Source organism: Ursus arctos, unplaced genomic scaffold (assembly GCF_023065955.2).
Source record: "Ursus arctos isolate Adak ecotype North America unplaced genomic scaffold, UrsArc2.0 scaffold_29, whole genome shotgun sequence".
Lineage (NCBI taxonomy): Eukaryota > Metazoa > Chordata > Mammalia > Carnivora > Ursidae > Ursus > Ursus arctos.
In genome coordinates this window covers 27,754,265-27,771,225 of record NW_026622974.1, presented here as the reverse complement: position 1 = coordinate 27,771,225, position 16,961 = coordinate 27,754,265, and the positions used below count along the sequence as shown (strand labels likewise).

The window sequence follows — 16,961 nt, the reverse complement described above, 5'->3', positions numbered from 1 at the left end:
TACACCCTACAGCCATTCTTTTTCTTTTACAACTTTGTGATTTGACAAGTTTACACCTTATGCTGTGTTCACCACGAGTGTAGCTACCGTCTGTCCTGTTACATCGTTGTGACAGTATCACTGACTGTCTTCTTGACTGGGCAAGATGGGTCCTGAGAAGTCAGCCTCTTGGCCATCGGATGCACTTCTCCACCGTACCCTGCAGGTGGTGCTGTACGAGGGAGTACAGATGGATTCAAGTCAAGGGCTCTTTCATTACACTAAATTCTTTTTCCTGGAAAGCACTACCAAGAAACCAACTATTCCACACTGAAAGGTGGAGAAAACATCACAGTCTGGCCCAAATGACTGTTTTCAGGTGAAGGAGGACAGCAGTGTGGGCATCAAAGCTCTGATCTGGCCTCTGCAAGTTACGGGGAAGGAGGCAGCTGGACCAGAGTTCGTACCCCAGCCTCACTGGCCAGATGCACAGAGCAGAGTAGGGCTTCCCGCCCAGTCACCTGTGCCCAAACACTCTGGGTTCCAGGTGGAATCCTAACAAATCTAAACTCCCCTCCCCTGACCAAGAGGGCCACACGTTGGCCAGGCCACTAGGGACGAGAGATTTCTCTGAGCACTTCTGAGAAAGCCAAACGTGCAAGCTAAGTTCAAAATTGGAGAGAAGAGCCCAAGAGTACAAATCGGAGGTTTCAAAGGCGATGCGAAAGCAGCACAGGGAAGCAAAATAATAAAAATGCCCAGACCAGCACAGTTCTAAATGCTTTACTTACATTATCTCACTTAATTCTCACAAAAACTCCTGCGAGGTGTTTGTCCAGCATCAGCAGGGTTAGTTCTGGATTAATGCCTAGAACAGGCAATTTATCCAGTGCGGACTTTTATTACCACAAGTAGAATGAGGCAGACTGGAGAGAAACAGCCAGAAACAGGCAGATGTTGACTTCCAAGTCCTCCACCTAACACTTAGTAAGTTCTCATTATATGTGGATAAATAATGAAAGACGGTATAAATGCAGTCCGTAAAACCCTGCTTAGAGAGCTACTTGAATTTAGAAATGCTATTTACTGGGGAGCTTGGGTGGCTCAGTCGGTTAAGCGTCTGCCTTGGGCTCAGGTCATGACCTCAGGGTCCTGGGATTGAGTCCCACGCCGGGCTCCCTGCTCGGCAAGGAGTCTGTTTCTCTCTCCCTCTCCCTCTCTCTCTGTTCCTCCTCGTTGCTTATGCTCTGTCTCTCTCAAATAAATAAATGAAATGAAATCTCTTTTAAAAAATGCTATTCACTACATCAACCTCCTTTACAGACATTCCAATACATAGCAAAGGGAGGAATTCACAGAGCCGCAATTCTTGGAAATTCAGGAACTATGCACTGAGAAGAACCATGCCGACCGATGTTGTATTTACTACAGACACAAACTGGCTCAAAGTCACCTGTATACATGTTTGTTTGCTGGATTTTTGTTTGTTTTTTAGTTTAATGTATAACAACAAAGAAGTTAAAAGTAGGAAGATACTGAACTAAAAAAGCCTGAACTTGACTTCCACTGTAGTCTTCATCAGAACATCTAGGTAACCAAGAGGGTTCCCAGGACCAGGGACTTTCGGTTGTAATATCAAGAGAGTCCCAAGAAAACTGGGATGGGTTGGTCACCAGCCTATTTCCATGTAGTGATCAAATGTCTCATATTCTCCTCAGCGTAAATGCAGAAAAGCAGGTCCAGCCAGATCTCAATTGCCCTCAACTTGGTTCTCACCGGAAAGAACTCAGTGTAACTATGCTGCCTCCAGACCATCAGAGCGTTCAAGGAGCAGAGGCCACGTGACACCCTGCTGAAGGGGATTCCCGTCAGCCTAACAGCTAATGTTTAGTGAGCATGTACTCTACGGCAGGCATAATTCTAAATGTTTTACTTGGATTATCTCACGCATTTTAGAAATTAAAAAAACGGGCTCAGAGAGATTAATTTTCTCAAGGTCACACAAGTAGCATCTATTCTTCTTAGGGCAGACAGTGATCCTTTTATAGGCCAAATCACATCATGCCTATCCTCAGAATTCTCCAGTGAATGCTCATTTCACTCAGAGTAAAATCCAAGGTCCGTATCATGACCCATAAGAAGACTCTGTATGACCCCTCCTCCAACCCACCTACCTATATCTCACCTCATCTCCTCACTCCCTGGGACACTATCAGCTTCTTTATCCCCCAATGCACCTAACAAGTTCCCACCTCAGAGCCTTTACACAGCTGTTCCCTCTGCATGGGCTCATTCTTTTATTTCCTTGAGTTCTCTGCTCAAATAGGACTTCCTTAACAACCGTAGAGAAAATAGCAAACATAAACACTCACTTTCTCTCTCTCTTACACACACACACACACCAATTCCTTTATATATATATTTTTTTAACTAGGCTCCTTGCCCAGCAGAGCCCAATGCAGGGCTCGAACTCACAACTGTGAGATCAAGACCTGAGCTGAGATCGAGTTGGATGCTCAACCAACCGAACCACCCAGGCCCCATGCGCCCCACTTCATATACATATTTATGTGTTTATTTAGTGCCTGTCTCCACACTATTCACTGAAATATAGGCTTGATGTGAGCAGGGCACTTAATCTGTTCTGTTCACTGCCCCATCCCAGGGCCCTGCACTAAGAAGTTCAATAAATGTTTAACAAATGAATTAATCAACAAAGAAGCGAGGACTGGAGCCCAAGCTGGCCAACTCCAGAGCCTAAGCTCTGAACCCATTGTTCTACCATCTCCGCTCCGAGAGACAGCACTCTCATGGTGGGAGGGAAGCTTATCCATGGTGAATTCTAAAACATGAGCAGGACTTCGAAGACAGCTTCAGTAAGATGACCTGAACTTACTTTATTTCTGTCTGGCACTTACCTTAATTAGAATGTTTAAAGAAGTTTTATAAGGTTTAAAATCTGAGAAGAGTGTAACAATACGAAACTTCACTTCCTGCTTTGGCTTGTATAGAGACTTGTCTGTTTGAATGAAGACAGTCACTCTCTTGGTCTCAAATGATAAGCGCGTGCTATTAGAGAATAAAATCTCATCCTGGGCCCGTCCAGTTACACGCAGCTCATAAATCCCATCTGCACTGTTCAGAGGTAGCTGGAGAAAATAAAGAGATCAGACAAATGACATTCTCATTTTACCTTAAAAGTGTTTTTAATTATAAGCCAGACTAGAACATTTCAATCTGTAGTATTATTAAAAGTAATTGCCATGTTGAAAAACTCGCCCCTCCTAGGCACCAACATTAAACAATTTGTTTTCCCTCCTAACATCCTGTAGTTTTCTCTCCAGCTAAATTGCAGGGTTCCTGGAATGGAGGGTTCAGCAGCAGTCACCTAGTCATTTCCTATTCCAAGTGCAAATTCTTCCTCACAGTCACTGTGGGTCGGGGTATCTAACATCTTTCAACTTTTTTTTCCATGTCTCCCTAGTTGAGGCAGTCGACTGGTGAAAAGCACCTTTGCACAAGACTCGTTTCCTTGCGGTACTCTCTCTCGAGCTCTTTCCTACCACACACACACACACACACACACACACACACACGCGCGCGCGCTTCCGGCACCCTGCACATCACGGGTCATGGTCCCTGGAAGGATGGGGGCACTGCCACTCTCCTGCTGCGCTTACTAACCGAATTCCTTCCTTCCAGCAGGAACAGGCCAGAGGCCCGTACTCAGCAGTTTACGTGACCTGTGTCATTTCATCTGACGACAATCCTTCAGGCGGTGCTCTTACTAACACTGTTTTATAAACAAGGAAACTGGGGCTCGGAGGAGTTTGGGAAGTCGCTCCAAGTCACAAGCAGAGATGCAAACCAAAAATGAGCAACGCTACTCTAATAAAAGCTTCCATGCATGGCTTTGAAACATGTCTGACCGTTCTCTGACTCTCTACCCTTCCAAAGGTAGAGTCTCCTTCTCCAGGCTTAGGGACTTGCTTCTCAAGAAGAGAATGAAGCTGCGTCATAGAAAGAATAGCTTCTGCCTGGTTCTCTCTTTCTCTATGGGATTCTTCACTCTGAGGGAAATGAGCTGCCATGTGATGAGGACAAGTAGGAAGCCTGTGGAGAGGCCCACATAGGGAGAAACTGAGCCTCCCGCCGACACCCAGCACCAGCTTGACAGCCATAATGAATGAGCTACCTTACAAAGGATTCCCAGCCCTGGTGAAGCCTGCAGGTGACTGAAGGTCTAACTGACATCTTGACTGTAGCCTTGTAATATCCCAGATCAGAACAGTCCAACTCCTCATATTCCTGACCCACAGAAATTGTGAGAAGCAATAAAAGTTTATTACTGTTTTATGCCAAAGCTTTGGGATAATCAGTCACACAATGGACAAATGGCATACCTGACTTTCAGTTGGTTTTTGTGTTAATAAACCTGTGGTTCTAAAACTAAATTCTGACTCATTTTTGCAAATAAGTTTTGTCCACAGCAAGCGCAGAGATCTTCCTGTCACAGCAACTACCTGAAAGCTAGTGAGATGGGTAAGAACACAAAGGAAATGTAACAAAGCACCAATAAAATGGTCAGCAAAACATATTTAGGGAGAGAAGTACCGATGTCCAAAATTTACTTGGAAATACATTTTAAAAATAAGATGAATTAATGGATGGAGAGACAGATAGATGGACATGTCATAAAGCAAAATACGGTAAAATGTTAATAGGAGACTGTAAGTGGTGGGTATAGAAGGGTTCACTACGAAATTCCTTCAAGTTTTTTGTATATTTGCAAATTTCTTAATAAAAAGTTAGAAAAAATAAACAGCAGCATCACATTCAAATAACTTCCAGTGCCGATTTCTGCTTTTCTTTAATAAACGTTTATTGAGCACCTTCTAGTTCCAGGTCATTCTAAGTCCTTGGGATTCAACAGGAATCAAAGATGTGTGCCCTTGTAGGGCTGGGAGTCTAGCCTTGGAACCTGCATTCTTATATTCGACTTTCTCAAATGGTATTTCAGCTCTCAGAGTCTTTTAAATAGAGATCTTAATACTAAAAGCAGGACACTGTATATGCCAGCGTATCATATACTTACATTCGGCAAAGATTCATAAATACTTCATGTTTAAAATATGAAATTTGATAGGATTGTTTTTCCTGATTTGGATATAGTTGGATCATTTTTAGGCTCCAGAACAGATAGTAGATGGAAGATTTATGGCAAATTAATGATGCAGAGGCCCAAAACTAAAGAGGCCCATTACCCACGAGAATACCAAAGAGTTAAAGAAGCAGAAGTAACAGAAAATGTGTCCAAAAACATTCTCCCTGTGCCCTCCTCCATCCTCCTGCAGGGAGCTGGCACTGCCTCAAGAGGAGGTAAAACTATCTGCTCGTTTCAGCTACCCCGAGTAACTTGCTTTCTCAACTGCCCATTAGAAACCTTCCTTCCCCTTCTCGCATACGTAAGATTTAGGTAATTCAGGATGCTCAAAGCCTTAGTGTTAATCCCAGAGCTGGAAATTCAGAGATGACAAGTGAACTGGGTGTATCAGTAGACCAGGGTGACTCTATAAGCCATGGGGCATCACTAAATGCCCGGGGGTGTCCCCACTCACTCTACATGGCACTACAGATCCGGAGCTGCAGTAGAGACCTTACCTTTCTGTTGTTAACAGTAGAGGGGCAGAATGAGGAGACTGAAGAAAACACCGTGGATTTTAAGCACTCTCTATGAAAGTTTCTCTCTGTACCAGACCTAGGATGGGTTGTGACCTGCTCCCCACAGTGGAAAGGACACCAGAAGTAAAAGCTCCTGAATTCCTGCTGATCAATTGCTTTCTGCCTTCTTGGGGTCACAATTACTGAAAGAGTTCCCAGAATTGTTAATAAAGAGGTTTCCTTATCAGAGATTTCCATACCTCTTATACAAGAACCAACTATTTACCCACAGAGATTTGGGATTCCTGTGTGCTGAGCCAAGAGCACATGGCTGGAGAAAGATTCAGTTCCCACAGGTAGACACTGTCTGGCAGCAGGACAAGAGTCTGGGAGTGTACAACATCAAGGGGCTTTGATCAGCAAAGTATCGATCAGCATCTGAGTTGGGCATGCAAGATTCTCATTATGCTAAGTCTATTCTGTGTATACATAAATGCAAATTTTCTGAGGAAATGATTGCTCTTTGTCCAGGATATTGAAGGAAGGTACACCCAAAAAGGTCCTTTGTGGGGGGGGAGGGGCACCTGGCTGGCTCAGTCAGTGGAGCATGTGGCTCTTGATCTCGGAGTTCTGAGTTCGAGCCCTACATTGGGAGTAGAGTTCACTTAAAAATAAAATAAAAATAAATAAAAATTTTTAAAAGATCCCTTGGTAGGCAAGGAACTAATCTGGTTTGACTAAAACCATCTTGCCCTCTCTAAAAGATCAACTGTCAAGGAAACTGAGACAACACAATAGTATTTATCCTACTCTATTTCATTACTAATGCTAGTTAGAGTAGTAGAGATTTCAAATAATTTTCAAAATAAAATTGAGGAATTTAAGATGACAGTTTCTATTTAAAATATTTTTTAAAATATTAATTATGCATAAAATAAACTTTAAAAACATTTCTAACTTTAAAAGCCACCCCTTCATTTTAAGTTGGACTTATTTACAGAAAGAATAAAAGAAATCTCTCCTAGCACATTTTGTGCAAAAAAAAATCTTTATATTGGGACGCCTGGGTGGCACAGTGGTTAAGCGTCTGCCTTCGGGTCAGGGCTTGATCCCAGCATTATGGGATCGAGCCCCACATCAGGCTCTTCTGCTATGAGCCTGCTTCTTCCTCTCCCACTCCCCCTGCTTGTGTTCCCTCTCTCGCTGGCTGTCTCTATCTCTGTCAAATAAATAAATAAAATCTTTTAAAAAATAATAATAATAATCTTTATATTAAGCATCAATTTTTTTATTTACTTATTAAAAGCTGATCGTAGTGTATCAAAAGTAGAAACAATGGGCTAATCGGATATTAAAAACACATTTGTTTCAATGCAGTCAAAATATATTTTACAGCAAAAATTCATGAGAACCTTAAAAAACAATTTAAAATATTACATTTACAAACATCAGAATGCAAGTGCACACTCTGAAAGTTGGGTCTTCTTTAACTGAAAACTCATAACAATATAGAACTTTCTATTTTTGCCAAGCATGATCACATTTTCCCACTTTATGACTAAGTCTTTAAATTTCTGTTTTACTAGAAAAGGGATTGAGTCCTAAATATAATCTCTTGTACAGCTTTCGATAGATAATTGCTATATCTACAACAATAGAAATGGCATTAATATTAAAGACAAATATAGGATGTTGGAGTTCATATTTCACATAGGTAAGACTTAAAAGAATCATAACAGCCAAATTCCAGCTTAATGATAGTTTGGACGAGTACAGTTTATAATAAACTGACATTACTGGAACAAGCCCAGGTGCCCTCATCTCGCCTGATGCCTTCTCTATTCAGCCTTTCTGCACACCTGCAGGCTTCTCTGATGAAACCAGACAGTTGTACTTTAAACTGTGGTTCCTGGGGGCGCCTGGGCGGCTCAGTTGGTTAAGCGTCTGTTTGGCTCAGGTCATGATCTCGGGATCCTGGGATCAAGCCCCACACCTGGCTCCCTACTCTGCAGGGAGTCTGCCTCTCCCTCTGCTCCTCACCACCCCCACACCTTGCTCTCACTATCTCTCTCTCTCTCAAATAAATTATTTCTTTTAAAAAATAAACTGTGGTTCATGGACTTAAATCCCAGCCCCTTCTGCTGTAGGACAATTGTATTACACGGGATTTATTTTAATCATCTCATTGGAATATTCTTTCAACAGCATATGGCCAGCATCTAATGTTTTAGGGCACATGAACACAATGCAATGTTTTATTATCACTGAGATTGGGTTTTCCTCCCTTTTCCATCTGCTTTGCCTCTTTTTCCCTACTTTCTATTTAACAGTAGAAAAGCAGTTATATTTCTTAGTAAGGAAAGCACAAACATAATAGGTAAGAAACAATAGCTATAGAATATAAATAATTTTTATAAACTACTGTTTGGGAGCACTGTATTCTCTAGGAACGACCCCTTCCCTACAAAAATGAATGTGGTTTCTGAATATGTTTTATAACCTCCGATAAGTAATGGAGGAAATGGGGGAAGCTGGCTGATCAGGTAATGCTGATCCTACAGTAAGTATGAAAAGTATCAGGGCTAAAGTTGTTCAAAAGAAAACCACAGACCCCATGCGAACTAGTTTGCCCCAAGAAGACCAAACCGAGACTTAATTGCTGTTTCAACCTCTCCAGGAGTGGACTTTCAAGGCAATCAATCTGGAACTTTCTGACAAGCACCAATGAGGTAATCTGTCACATGGGCCCTCTCCATCCCCACCCCCTCAAAGGAAGATGAGGTAATCTGCAGGATAAGACCCCCTGCCCTCCCCCCCTAAGGGAAGGTGACCTTGCCTGGAACAATCCTTTCTTTTCTTTTGCTAATAACTTCCTTGCCCCACCCTCCTTCCTACAAAAATCTTCCATATTGTACAACTCTGGAGCTCCCCTCTACTTGCTAGATGGGATCCTGCCCAACTGCTTAATAAAGCCAATTAGATCTTCAAATTTACTAGGCTGAATTTTGTTTTTTTAACAAAGTCATCAGAAAAGTATACCATATGGCATCTCTTGTTGGATGCGCTGGACTCCGTTCTCTGTGGTACATTCAAACTGTGACACTCCAAAACAAAACATAATAATAAAAGTACAAACTCCCAAATCAAAGCTACGACAAGTAGGATCAGTTCACAAACAGCAGGTAATCATCAGGTTTTATGACTTTCTCAACAAAATAATAACCCCTTTCCACTTCTATAGCAAAGTTTACAGCACTTTCACATCTTACTTCACCTCCAGAGTCTTCCCTATAAAACAGAGGCAGTTTCTTTACCCCCTTTTCCAGGGCTGGGACAAGGGTGAGGTGGGGGAGGCCCTTGCCTCAGATGCAAAACTTAAGGAGGACACAAAAAAAATTCAGTAATCAAGATAAATAAATTTTTAATATTTTAAATATTTTAAAATAGCAAAAGTAATGCAAAAAATTAAATGATGAACAACAACAACAAAAAAAAAAGTTTAAACAAAGACAGGACCAGTATCACCAATGCCTCAGCCTTCAATATGGCTCAGCATGGCACTCCACTTTTCCAGGACAGAGAAACTGAAGGACAGAGTGTTCATTACACACTGTCAACTGCAAGGTTCTTTAAGGCAGATGCAGGTGTCTGTGGCAACAGTCCAAGCCAGCAGCCCTCAGTGAAGTTCCCTGTTTTACAAGAGGAAAATCTCTGCTATGAGTTTGAAACGGCTAATAACCAATCTCCCTGAGGTAACAGTGTTCTTAATCTAAAGGTGGAACTGAACTCAAGCCAAACTCACAAGGAATGTAAATTGATATAAAGGTCAACAAAATATTAATTTGTTTGTTTCACTGATCAAAGCCATGTATATTCCTGAAACCAAATTTTTTAAATGGATACTTACTGATGGAAGAGTAAGTGTCTTGAAAGAGCCTAAAAGCAAAACAGGGAAGAAAATAGAGTCATAATTTGAATATGAGATAAAATACACAACTCCGAAGACTCTCCTAATACTCTTTCAGATGTAGAAGGAATCATAAGCTTACAGGATCATAAACTTATTTGGTCAAAACAAAACAATTTTATTAAAGCCCAGAACACCTGAGAGATTACTACAGAACCTTGTGCCAAAGAATTAAGGAAGGCTGAGCCAGACTTGAAAAGCTGTCAGTGGGTGAGTCCCCCCCAAAATTAGTTTAAGTTCTGCTTCTCTTTTCCATTATCATTTTTGTTGTCATTGTTGCTGCTATTCTTCTTGCTGCTTTAAGGTTCTACACATTTGAGGGACACTTCAATCCATGTTGAGAAAGAAGCTGAGGTTTATTTCTTATGTTCTCAGATCCTCATGATAAAGGAAGAAAAGGAAGGCATTAGTCATATCAGGGCTGAGCTGGGACTCATAACTGACTCACTGGTATTAGAGTGATGCAGACTTCTTTTCATGTACAGTTTCTAAACATAGGACTGCTAATTTAACTCATGCCAATTTCTCATCAGATCTAATTACTTCAAGGGAAAAAATGTTTCAAGTTAAAAATAAAAGAGTACTTATCCAAAGTTCCCATTTAAGTGACATGAATTCAAAGGTGACGGTGGACCCTCACAGTTTCTTCATTTAAGAAATACTTGTGAAGGGGCGCCTGGGTGGCACAGCGGTTAAGCGTCTGCCTTCGGCTCAGGGCGTGATCCCGGCGTTATGGGATCAAGCCCCACATCAGGCTCCTCCGCTATGAGCCTGCTTCTTCCTCTCCCACTCCCCCTGCTTGTGTTCCCTCTCTCGCTGGCTGTCTCTATCTCTGTCAAATAATTAAATAAAATCTTAAAAAAAAAAAAAAAAGAAATACTTGTGAATATTTAAGAAGTATTTACCACAATGAACAAGACAGACCGACACCAGAGCAGAGCACACTACGGAGCCGGGCCTCTCTCTATAAGTGGCCTCTGGACTTAGACACCACCAGTTCTACACTCAATCAACCACGTACTAGCCCCATCCTTGAAAAAGTTACCTGATTATCTGCATTCAATTTTTTCATCCATAAAATGAGCATGTTAATAATAGTACCAATCTCATAAGGTGGTTGTGAAGAATAAGTATGTTGATACCTATAAAGTGTACAGAACAGTGTCTGGCATGTAGGAAGCACTCGATAAATATAAGTCATTGTAGCGCCGACAAACTTGGAAGAGATATCCGCCGGGGATGTCAGCATGCCTCTACGGCAGGGTCTTCCAATTTTCATCACGGAGCACTCAGTCAATCAGTACACATCACCAATGTCAAGTTAGATTATAAAGTCATATATATATACGTATATATATATATATATATATATATATATACGTATATATACGTATATATATACGTATATATATACGTATATATATATGTATATACACACACACACACACACATTCTCAACCAAAATATTAAATATTAGAAAACCTTAATTTCTTAGTTTTGCTCAAAAAAATAATAGAAATAAAAGTTAGTACGTTTTCTGCCTACACCCTTACAAATGGTCTTGCACAATCCCCAATGTGTGCATACCCACCTGAAGACCACTGCCCCAATGGCTTCAGTGAAATACAAATATGTTTTCAGCAGCAGATAAGCAATTCATCAAAATCCCTTATCACTGAGCACAGATCAGTTTGTCCAATAACTGTCACTACAGGAAGCAAAAAGCAGGACTCTTAAATAATAGGACATTGGACAGAAAGTGTCTTTTTTTTTTTTAAAGATTTTATTCATTTGAAAGAGAGATGGACAGAGAGAGCACAAGCAAGGGGAAAGGCAGAGGGAGAAGCAGACTCCCTGCTGAGCTGGGAGCCCGATGTGGGGCTCAATCTCAGGACCTGGAGATCATGACCTGAGCCCAAGGCAGATGCTCAACCATCTCAGCCACCCAGGCGCCCCAGACAGAAAGTGTCTTGAAAAGGTGAAGAAAGAGAAACAACTGAACAGATACAGCACAACATGGAAGGGCTGCAATCAGAACAGGGCAGAGCCCACCTCACAGGGATCATTGGAAGACTCCTAGAGAAAATGATGCCAGAAGTTTAGGATTGTAGGATTAAGGAAAAATTAGCCAGATGAGAAAGGAAGGGAGGAGTTTCCAGGCAGAGCAGCAGCAAATGCAAAAGAGTGGAGCTCAGCATGAGTCTACAGAAGCAAAGAGCTGGCAGGGAGAGGATTGTAGAGATGAGGCTGGACCAGATCCTGAAAGGCCTTTTACACAGAGTGAATCCTGGCCAGGATCATCCCAGGTTATGCTGCTGTCCCAACAGCCTGATGTAGCACTTGTCCTGAATCTTTTTGGTTTAGTAAAATATTGATATGAGATTGGTTTAAGTTGCACAAGATTTAACTTTGAAATATTGTAATCATGCTTTGGTAATATCTCAACCTGTGGGAAGAAACGTCTCCTCACTAAGTTCTTCTTTTTAATGGAACAGGCATATTCTATAGTGAACTGAAGTGAAACTGAGAAGCCCTATGATACTGCAGCAACTAAACTTGGTGAGACATTCAAAAGAACCATAAGTACAGACAATTTACTTGAAAAGTTCTGTGTTGTAAAAATATTTGTTGAGGGAGTCATAGTACTCTCCAGACAAAAAGACAAACCCTATAAAATATCTGGACTGAAACACTTAAGTAGCTCAATATGGGGGAATAGATGGAATTGAGAATATCCTCATGGAGCAGAATTTGCTCTGATCTTAACACATACCTCAGCGCATGTGAAGACAGTGTGTTCTCAATTAAAAATATACCAACAATGAACAAGTGGAATTTGAAACTGAAAACAATACCATTTACATTAGCGTCCCCCCAAAAAGAAATATTTAGGTATAAATCTAACAAAATGTGTGCCAGATGTGTATAAAAAAACTACAAAACTCTGATAAATGAAATCAAGGAAGGATTAAATGAGTGAATTCATTTATATTCATTCATATTCAATGTTCATGGATAGAAAGACTCAATATTGTCAAGACATCAGTTCTTACCAACTTCATCAATGCAATCCTAATCAAAATCCCGGAAAGTTATTTTATGAACATCAACAAACTGATTCTAAAGTTTATATGGAGGGGCGCCTGGGTGGCTCAGTCATTAAGCATCGCCTTCAGCTCCAGGCATGATCCCAGGGTCCTGGGGTCGAGCCCCACATCCAGCTCCCTGCTCCGCTGGGAGCCTGCTTCTTCCTCTCCCACTCCCCCTGCTTGTGTTCCCTCTCTCTCTGGGTCTCTCTCTCTCTGTCAAGTAAATAAATAAAATCTTTAAAAAAATAAAAATAAAATAAAGTTTATATGGAGAGGCAAAAGACCCAGAATAACCATCACAATACTAAAGGAGAACAAAGCTGGAGGGCTGGTGCTACCAACTCTAAGACTTACTGCAAAGCTACAGTAATCAAGGCAATGTGGGCAAAAGAATGGACAAATTGATCAATGGAACAGAAGAGAGAGCTCAGAAATGGACCCGTACTAATATGGTCGAATAATCTTTGGCAAATGAGCAAAAGCTATGCAATGGAACAAAAGATTGTCTCTTCAACAAATAATGTTGGAACAATGGACATCCACATCCAAAAAAGTGAATCTAGACACAGATTTAACCCCCTTCAGAAAAACTGACTCAAAATGGATCATAGACTTAAATATAAAATGCAAAACTATAAAACTGCTAGAATACAACATAGGAGAAAACCTAGATGACCATGGCCTTTTTAGATATAACACCAAAGATACAATCCATTAAAGAAATAATTAAGGGGCCCCTAGGTGGCTCAGTTGGTTAAGCACCTGCCTTCAGCTCAGGTCGTGATCATGGGGTCCTGGGATTGAGCCCCATGTGGATTCCCTGCTCAGTGGGGGGGGGGGGTGTCTGCTTCTCCCTCCCCCCTCCACTCGTGCTCTCTCTCTCTCACTCTTTTTCAAATAAATAAATAAATAAAATCTTTTAAAAGAATTCATAAGCCGGACTTCATCAAAATTAAAAACGTCTGCTATACAAAAGACAATGTCAAGAGAATGAGAAAAAAAAGCTGCAAATTGGGAAAAAATATTTGCAAAAGACACATCTGATAAAGGACTATAATCCAAACTCTACAAACAATAAGGAAACAAATAGCCTACTAAAAAATGGGCCAAAGTCATTAACAGACAACTCCGCAAAGAAGATACAGAGATGGCAAATAAGCATAATAAAAGATGCTCAACGTTGTAGGGAAATGCAAATTAAACAATAAGATCCCAGGACACTGGTATCAGTCACTGACAACACCAATGCTGGCCAGGATGTGGGGCAGCAGGAACTCTCACACGCTGCTGGTATGCGATGCAAAATGGTACAGCCACTTGGGAAGACGGTTCGGCAATTTCTTAAAAAACCAAACATACTGGGGCACCCGGGTGGCTCCGTGGGTTAAGCGTCTGCCTTCGGCTCAGGTCATGATCTCAGGGTCCTGGGATCGAGTCCCACATCGGGCTCCCTGTTCCCCTCTCCTGCCTGCCACTCCCCCTCTTTCTCTCTCTCTAATAAATATATAAAATCTTTAAAAAAAAGAAAAAACCATACTTTTAGCATACAATCCAGCAACCACACTCCTTGGTATTTACTCAAAAGAGCTGAAAACTTAATGACCACACAAAAATCTGCACACAGATATTTATAGCAGCTTTATTCATAATTGCCAAAGCTTGGAAGCGACCAAGTTTCCTTCGGTCAGTGAATGGATAATAAACTGTGATACATCCAGACAATGGAATATCATTCAGCTCTACAAAGAAATAAGCTATCGAGCCATGAAAAGACATCTAGAAGAACCTTAAATGTATATTGTGAAGTGAAAAAAGCCAGTCTGAAAAGGCTACACACTGTATGATTCCAAATAAATGACACTCTGGAAAAAAGCAAAACTATGGATACAATAAAAAGATCAGGTTGCTGCAAGGTGGTATGGAGAGACAAACAGGCAGAGCATAGAGGGTTTTCAGGGTAATGAAAATGCTCTGTATAGTATTATAATAACGGTTATGTCATTATACATTCACCAAAATCCACAAAATATACAACACCAAGAGTGAACCCTAGGGTAAACGATGGACTTTAGTTGATTACGATGTGTCAGTATAGGGTTATTTCTTGCTACAAAAAAAAAAAAAATGTACCATTCTGGTTAGTGATGTTGATAATGGGGGAAGCTGTGCATGTGTAGGGACAGGGATAATATGAGAAATCTGAAAAAAAAAAAAAAGCCTTTATTTGAATATTCAAATGGTCTGATCTTTCCATTATATATCTGTATAAATTATATATATATAAATAATATAAATAAAAGATTATACATATAATGATATACATAACGGAATAGTCAGACCACTTGAACATTCAAATAAACTATGGATTATAACCTACTGAATAAAGTAAGAGTCCTGAGCTCATACTGCTCTATAATTAAATAGATGACTAAATGAGGGAAAAGAAAAAGTTCTTCTTTACCACAGAATTCCAACTAGTAAATATAGAAGGAATCATAGAATTAGGAAATTTCACAACTATCACAGTAATAATTGATTCAAGCAATAATCATCACCAGTCCTGTGTGTACAAGCTGGGTGAGACTCGTGAGAAATAATGAACTACCGTTGTTTTAAGCTGCTAAGTTTTGGGGTGGTTGACTCACAGAAATGGTTGAATGGAATACTCTTGAAATAAAAAGATTAACTAGCAAACCTCTAAAGGTACACAGTGCAGAACAATAGCCTCTAGCCACAGTGGCTACTGAAATGAGCAACTGAAATGTGCTACAAATGCAAAACACACTCCATATTTCTAAGACTTAAAAAAGCAAAAAGAATGTAAACTATCTCAGCAATAATTTCATAGTGAATACATGTTGAACTGGTAATATTTATGATTATTGGGTTAAATAAAGTATATTATTGAAATTAATTTTATCTGGATTTTCTTTACCTTTTTTTTAAAGATTTTATTTTTAAGTAATCTCTACACCAAACATGGGCCTTAAACCCACAACCCCAGGATCAAGAGTCACATGCTCCACTGACTAAGCCAGCCAGGCACCCCTATTTTTTACCTTTTTTTTCCAAAGATTTTATTTATCTATTCCAGAGAGAACACTTGAGCGAGCGTGGGGGAGGGGGGTCAAGTGCACAGGGAGAGGGACAAGCAGACTCTATACTGAGCGCAGAGCCCATCCTGGGGCTCGATCTCAGGACCCTGAGATCATGATGACCTGAGCCAAAACTAAGAATCAGATGCTTAACCAACTGAGTCACCCAGGTGCCCCTATTTTTTACTTTTTTATTTTGGTTACTAGAAAATGTTATATTACATATGTGGTAGAATCATACTTCTATTGGATAATGTTGGTCTAGAGGATAGAAGACTCACATTTCTGCTCAGAAGCAATAAAACAACCAACTAGATCTGATCGCCTACAATTTTTTAATTTGGTGAATAAAATAATAATAGCTACTATTTATAGTTATAAAAGCATGACATATATTAACTGATCTAATCAGCATCGTAATCCTATTAAGTATTATTTTCCTTATTTTACAAATGGGAAACCAGAGTCACAGAGACATTACGTGACTTGCCCAAGGTCACACACACAAAAGAAGTAACAGAGCCAAGATTCTAACCCAGGCAGCCTGGCTCGTGGGAACTGCCACCCTGTGCTGCCACTCAGCACAAGAACAGCAGCTGTACCTCTGTGCTTTTACTCTACATACCCTTGATTATTGTAAAAGCTCCCCAGCCTAGAGAGCCTCATTGTGCACAGTAGCCCCACTCTGTCCCAGAGGTTCAAAACCTCTATTATCTCAGGACTCCTCTCCTCGGCTCTATGCCAGTCATCAGAGAACCTAGAGATTCTTCTTCATCCATGTTTCTCCCAAACTCTAGAGTTCTGCTATAAGCACTGCAATAGCAGAACTAATTTTAAAATAATTCACGTTATACAAAAACTTCTGAAAAGGATATAAAAACTAGAAAATTTCCTGACTTTCATACCACTTCTTCACACTACCCTTTCGATACATTTGAAGTTAATTTCAAGATCTGAAAAATCCCTCTTTAAAGGAAAGTTAGACAATAACCACATCTGTCTACAGCTGGGATCCCAGGGAACCAGGGGTTTTGTGGGGAGTGCTCCTGTGATCAGCACCTGAAGAAGGGAAGGGAAAGGAAGGAGACAGGACTGGGGGCGGGGGAGACAGGCAGCAGGCAGGCTCCAGAGGTGTGAAGCAGCCAAGACCCTTGAGAACTGTCCTGAGCC

At 40.7% G+C, this 16,961-nt stretch overlaps 1 protein-coding gene across 1 annotated transcript in view; it reads right to left on the bottom strand.

Moving 5' to 3' along the window:
* The window catches only part of CD109 (CD109 molecule), a 129,171-nt gene that overhangs the window by 97,712 nt on the left and 14,498 nt on the right, over positions 1 to 16,961 (bottom strand). The window contains exons 3-4 of the mRNA XM_026507073.4: positions 9,548 to 9,576; positions 2,898 to 3,128 (exon numbers count right to left, since the gene is read on the bottom strand). Of these exons, the coding sequence (XP_026362858.2) occupies positions 2,898 to 3,128; positions 9,548 to 9,576 (260 nt within the window). The remainder of the gene's footprint in view (positions 1 to 2,897; positions 3,129 to 9,547; positions 9,577 to 16,961) is intronic.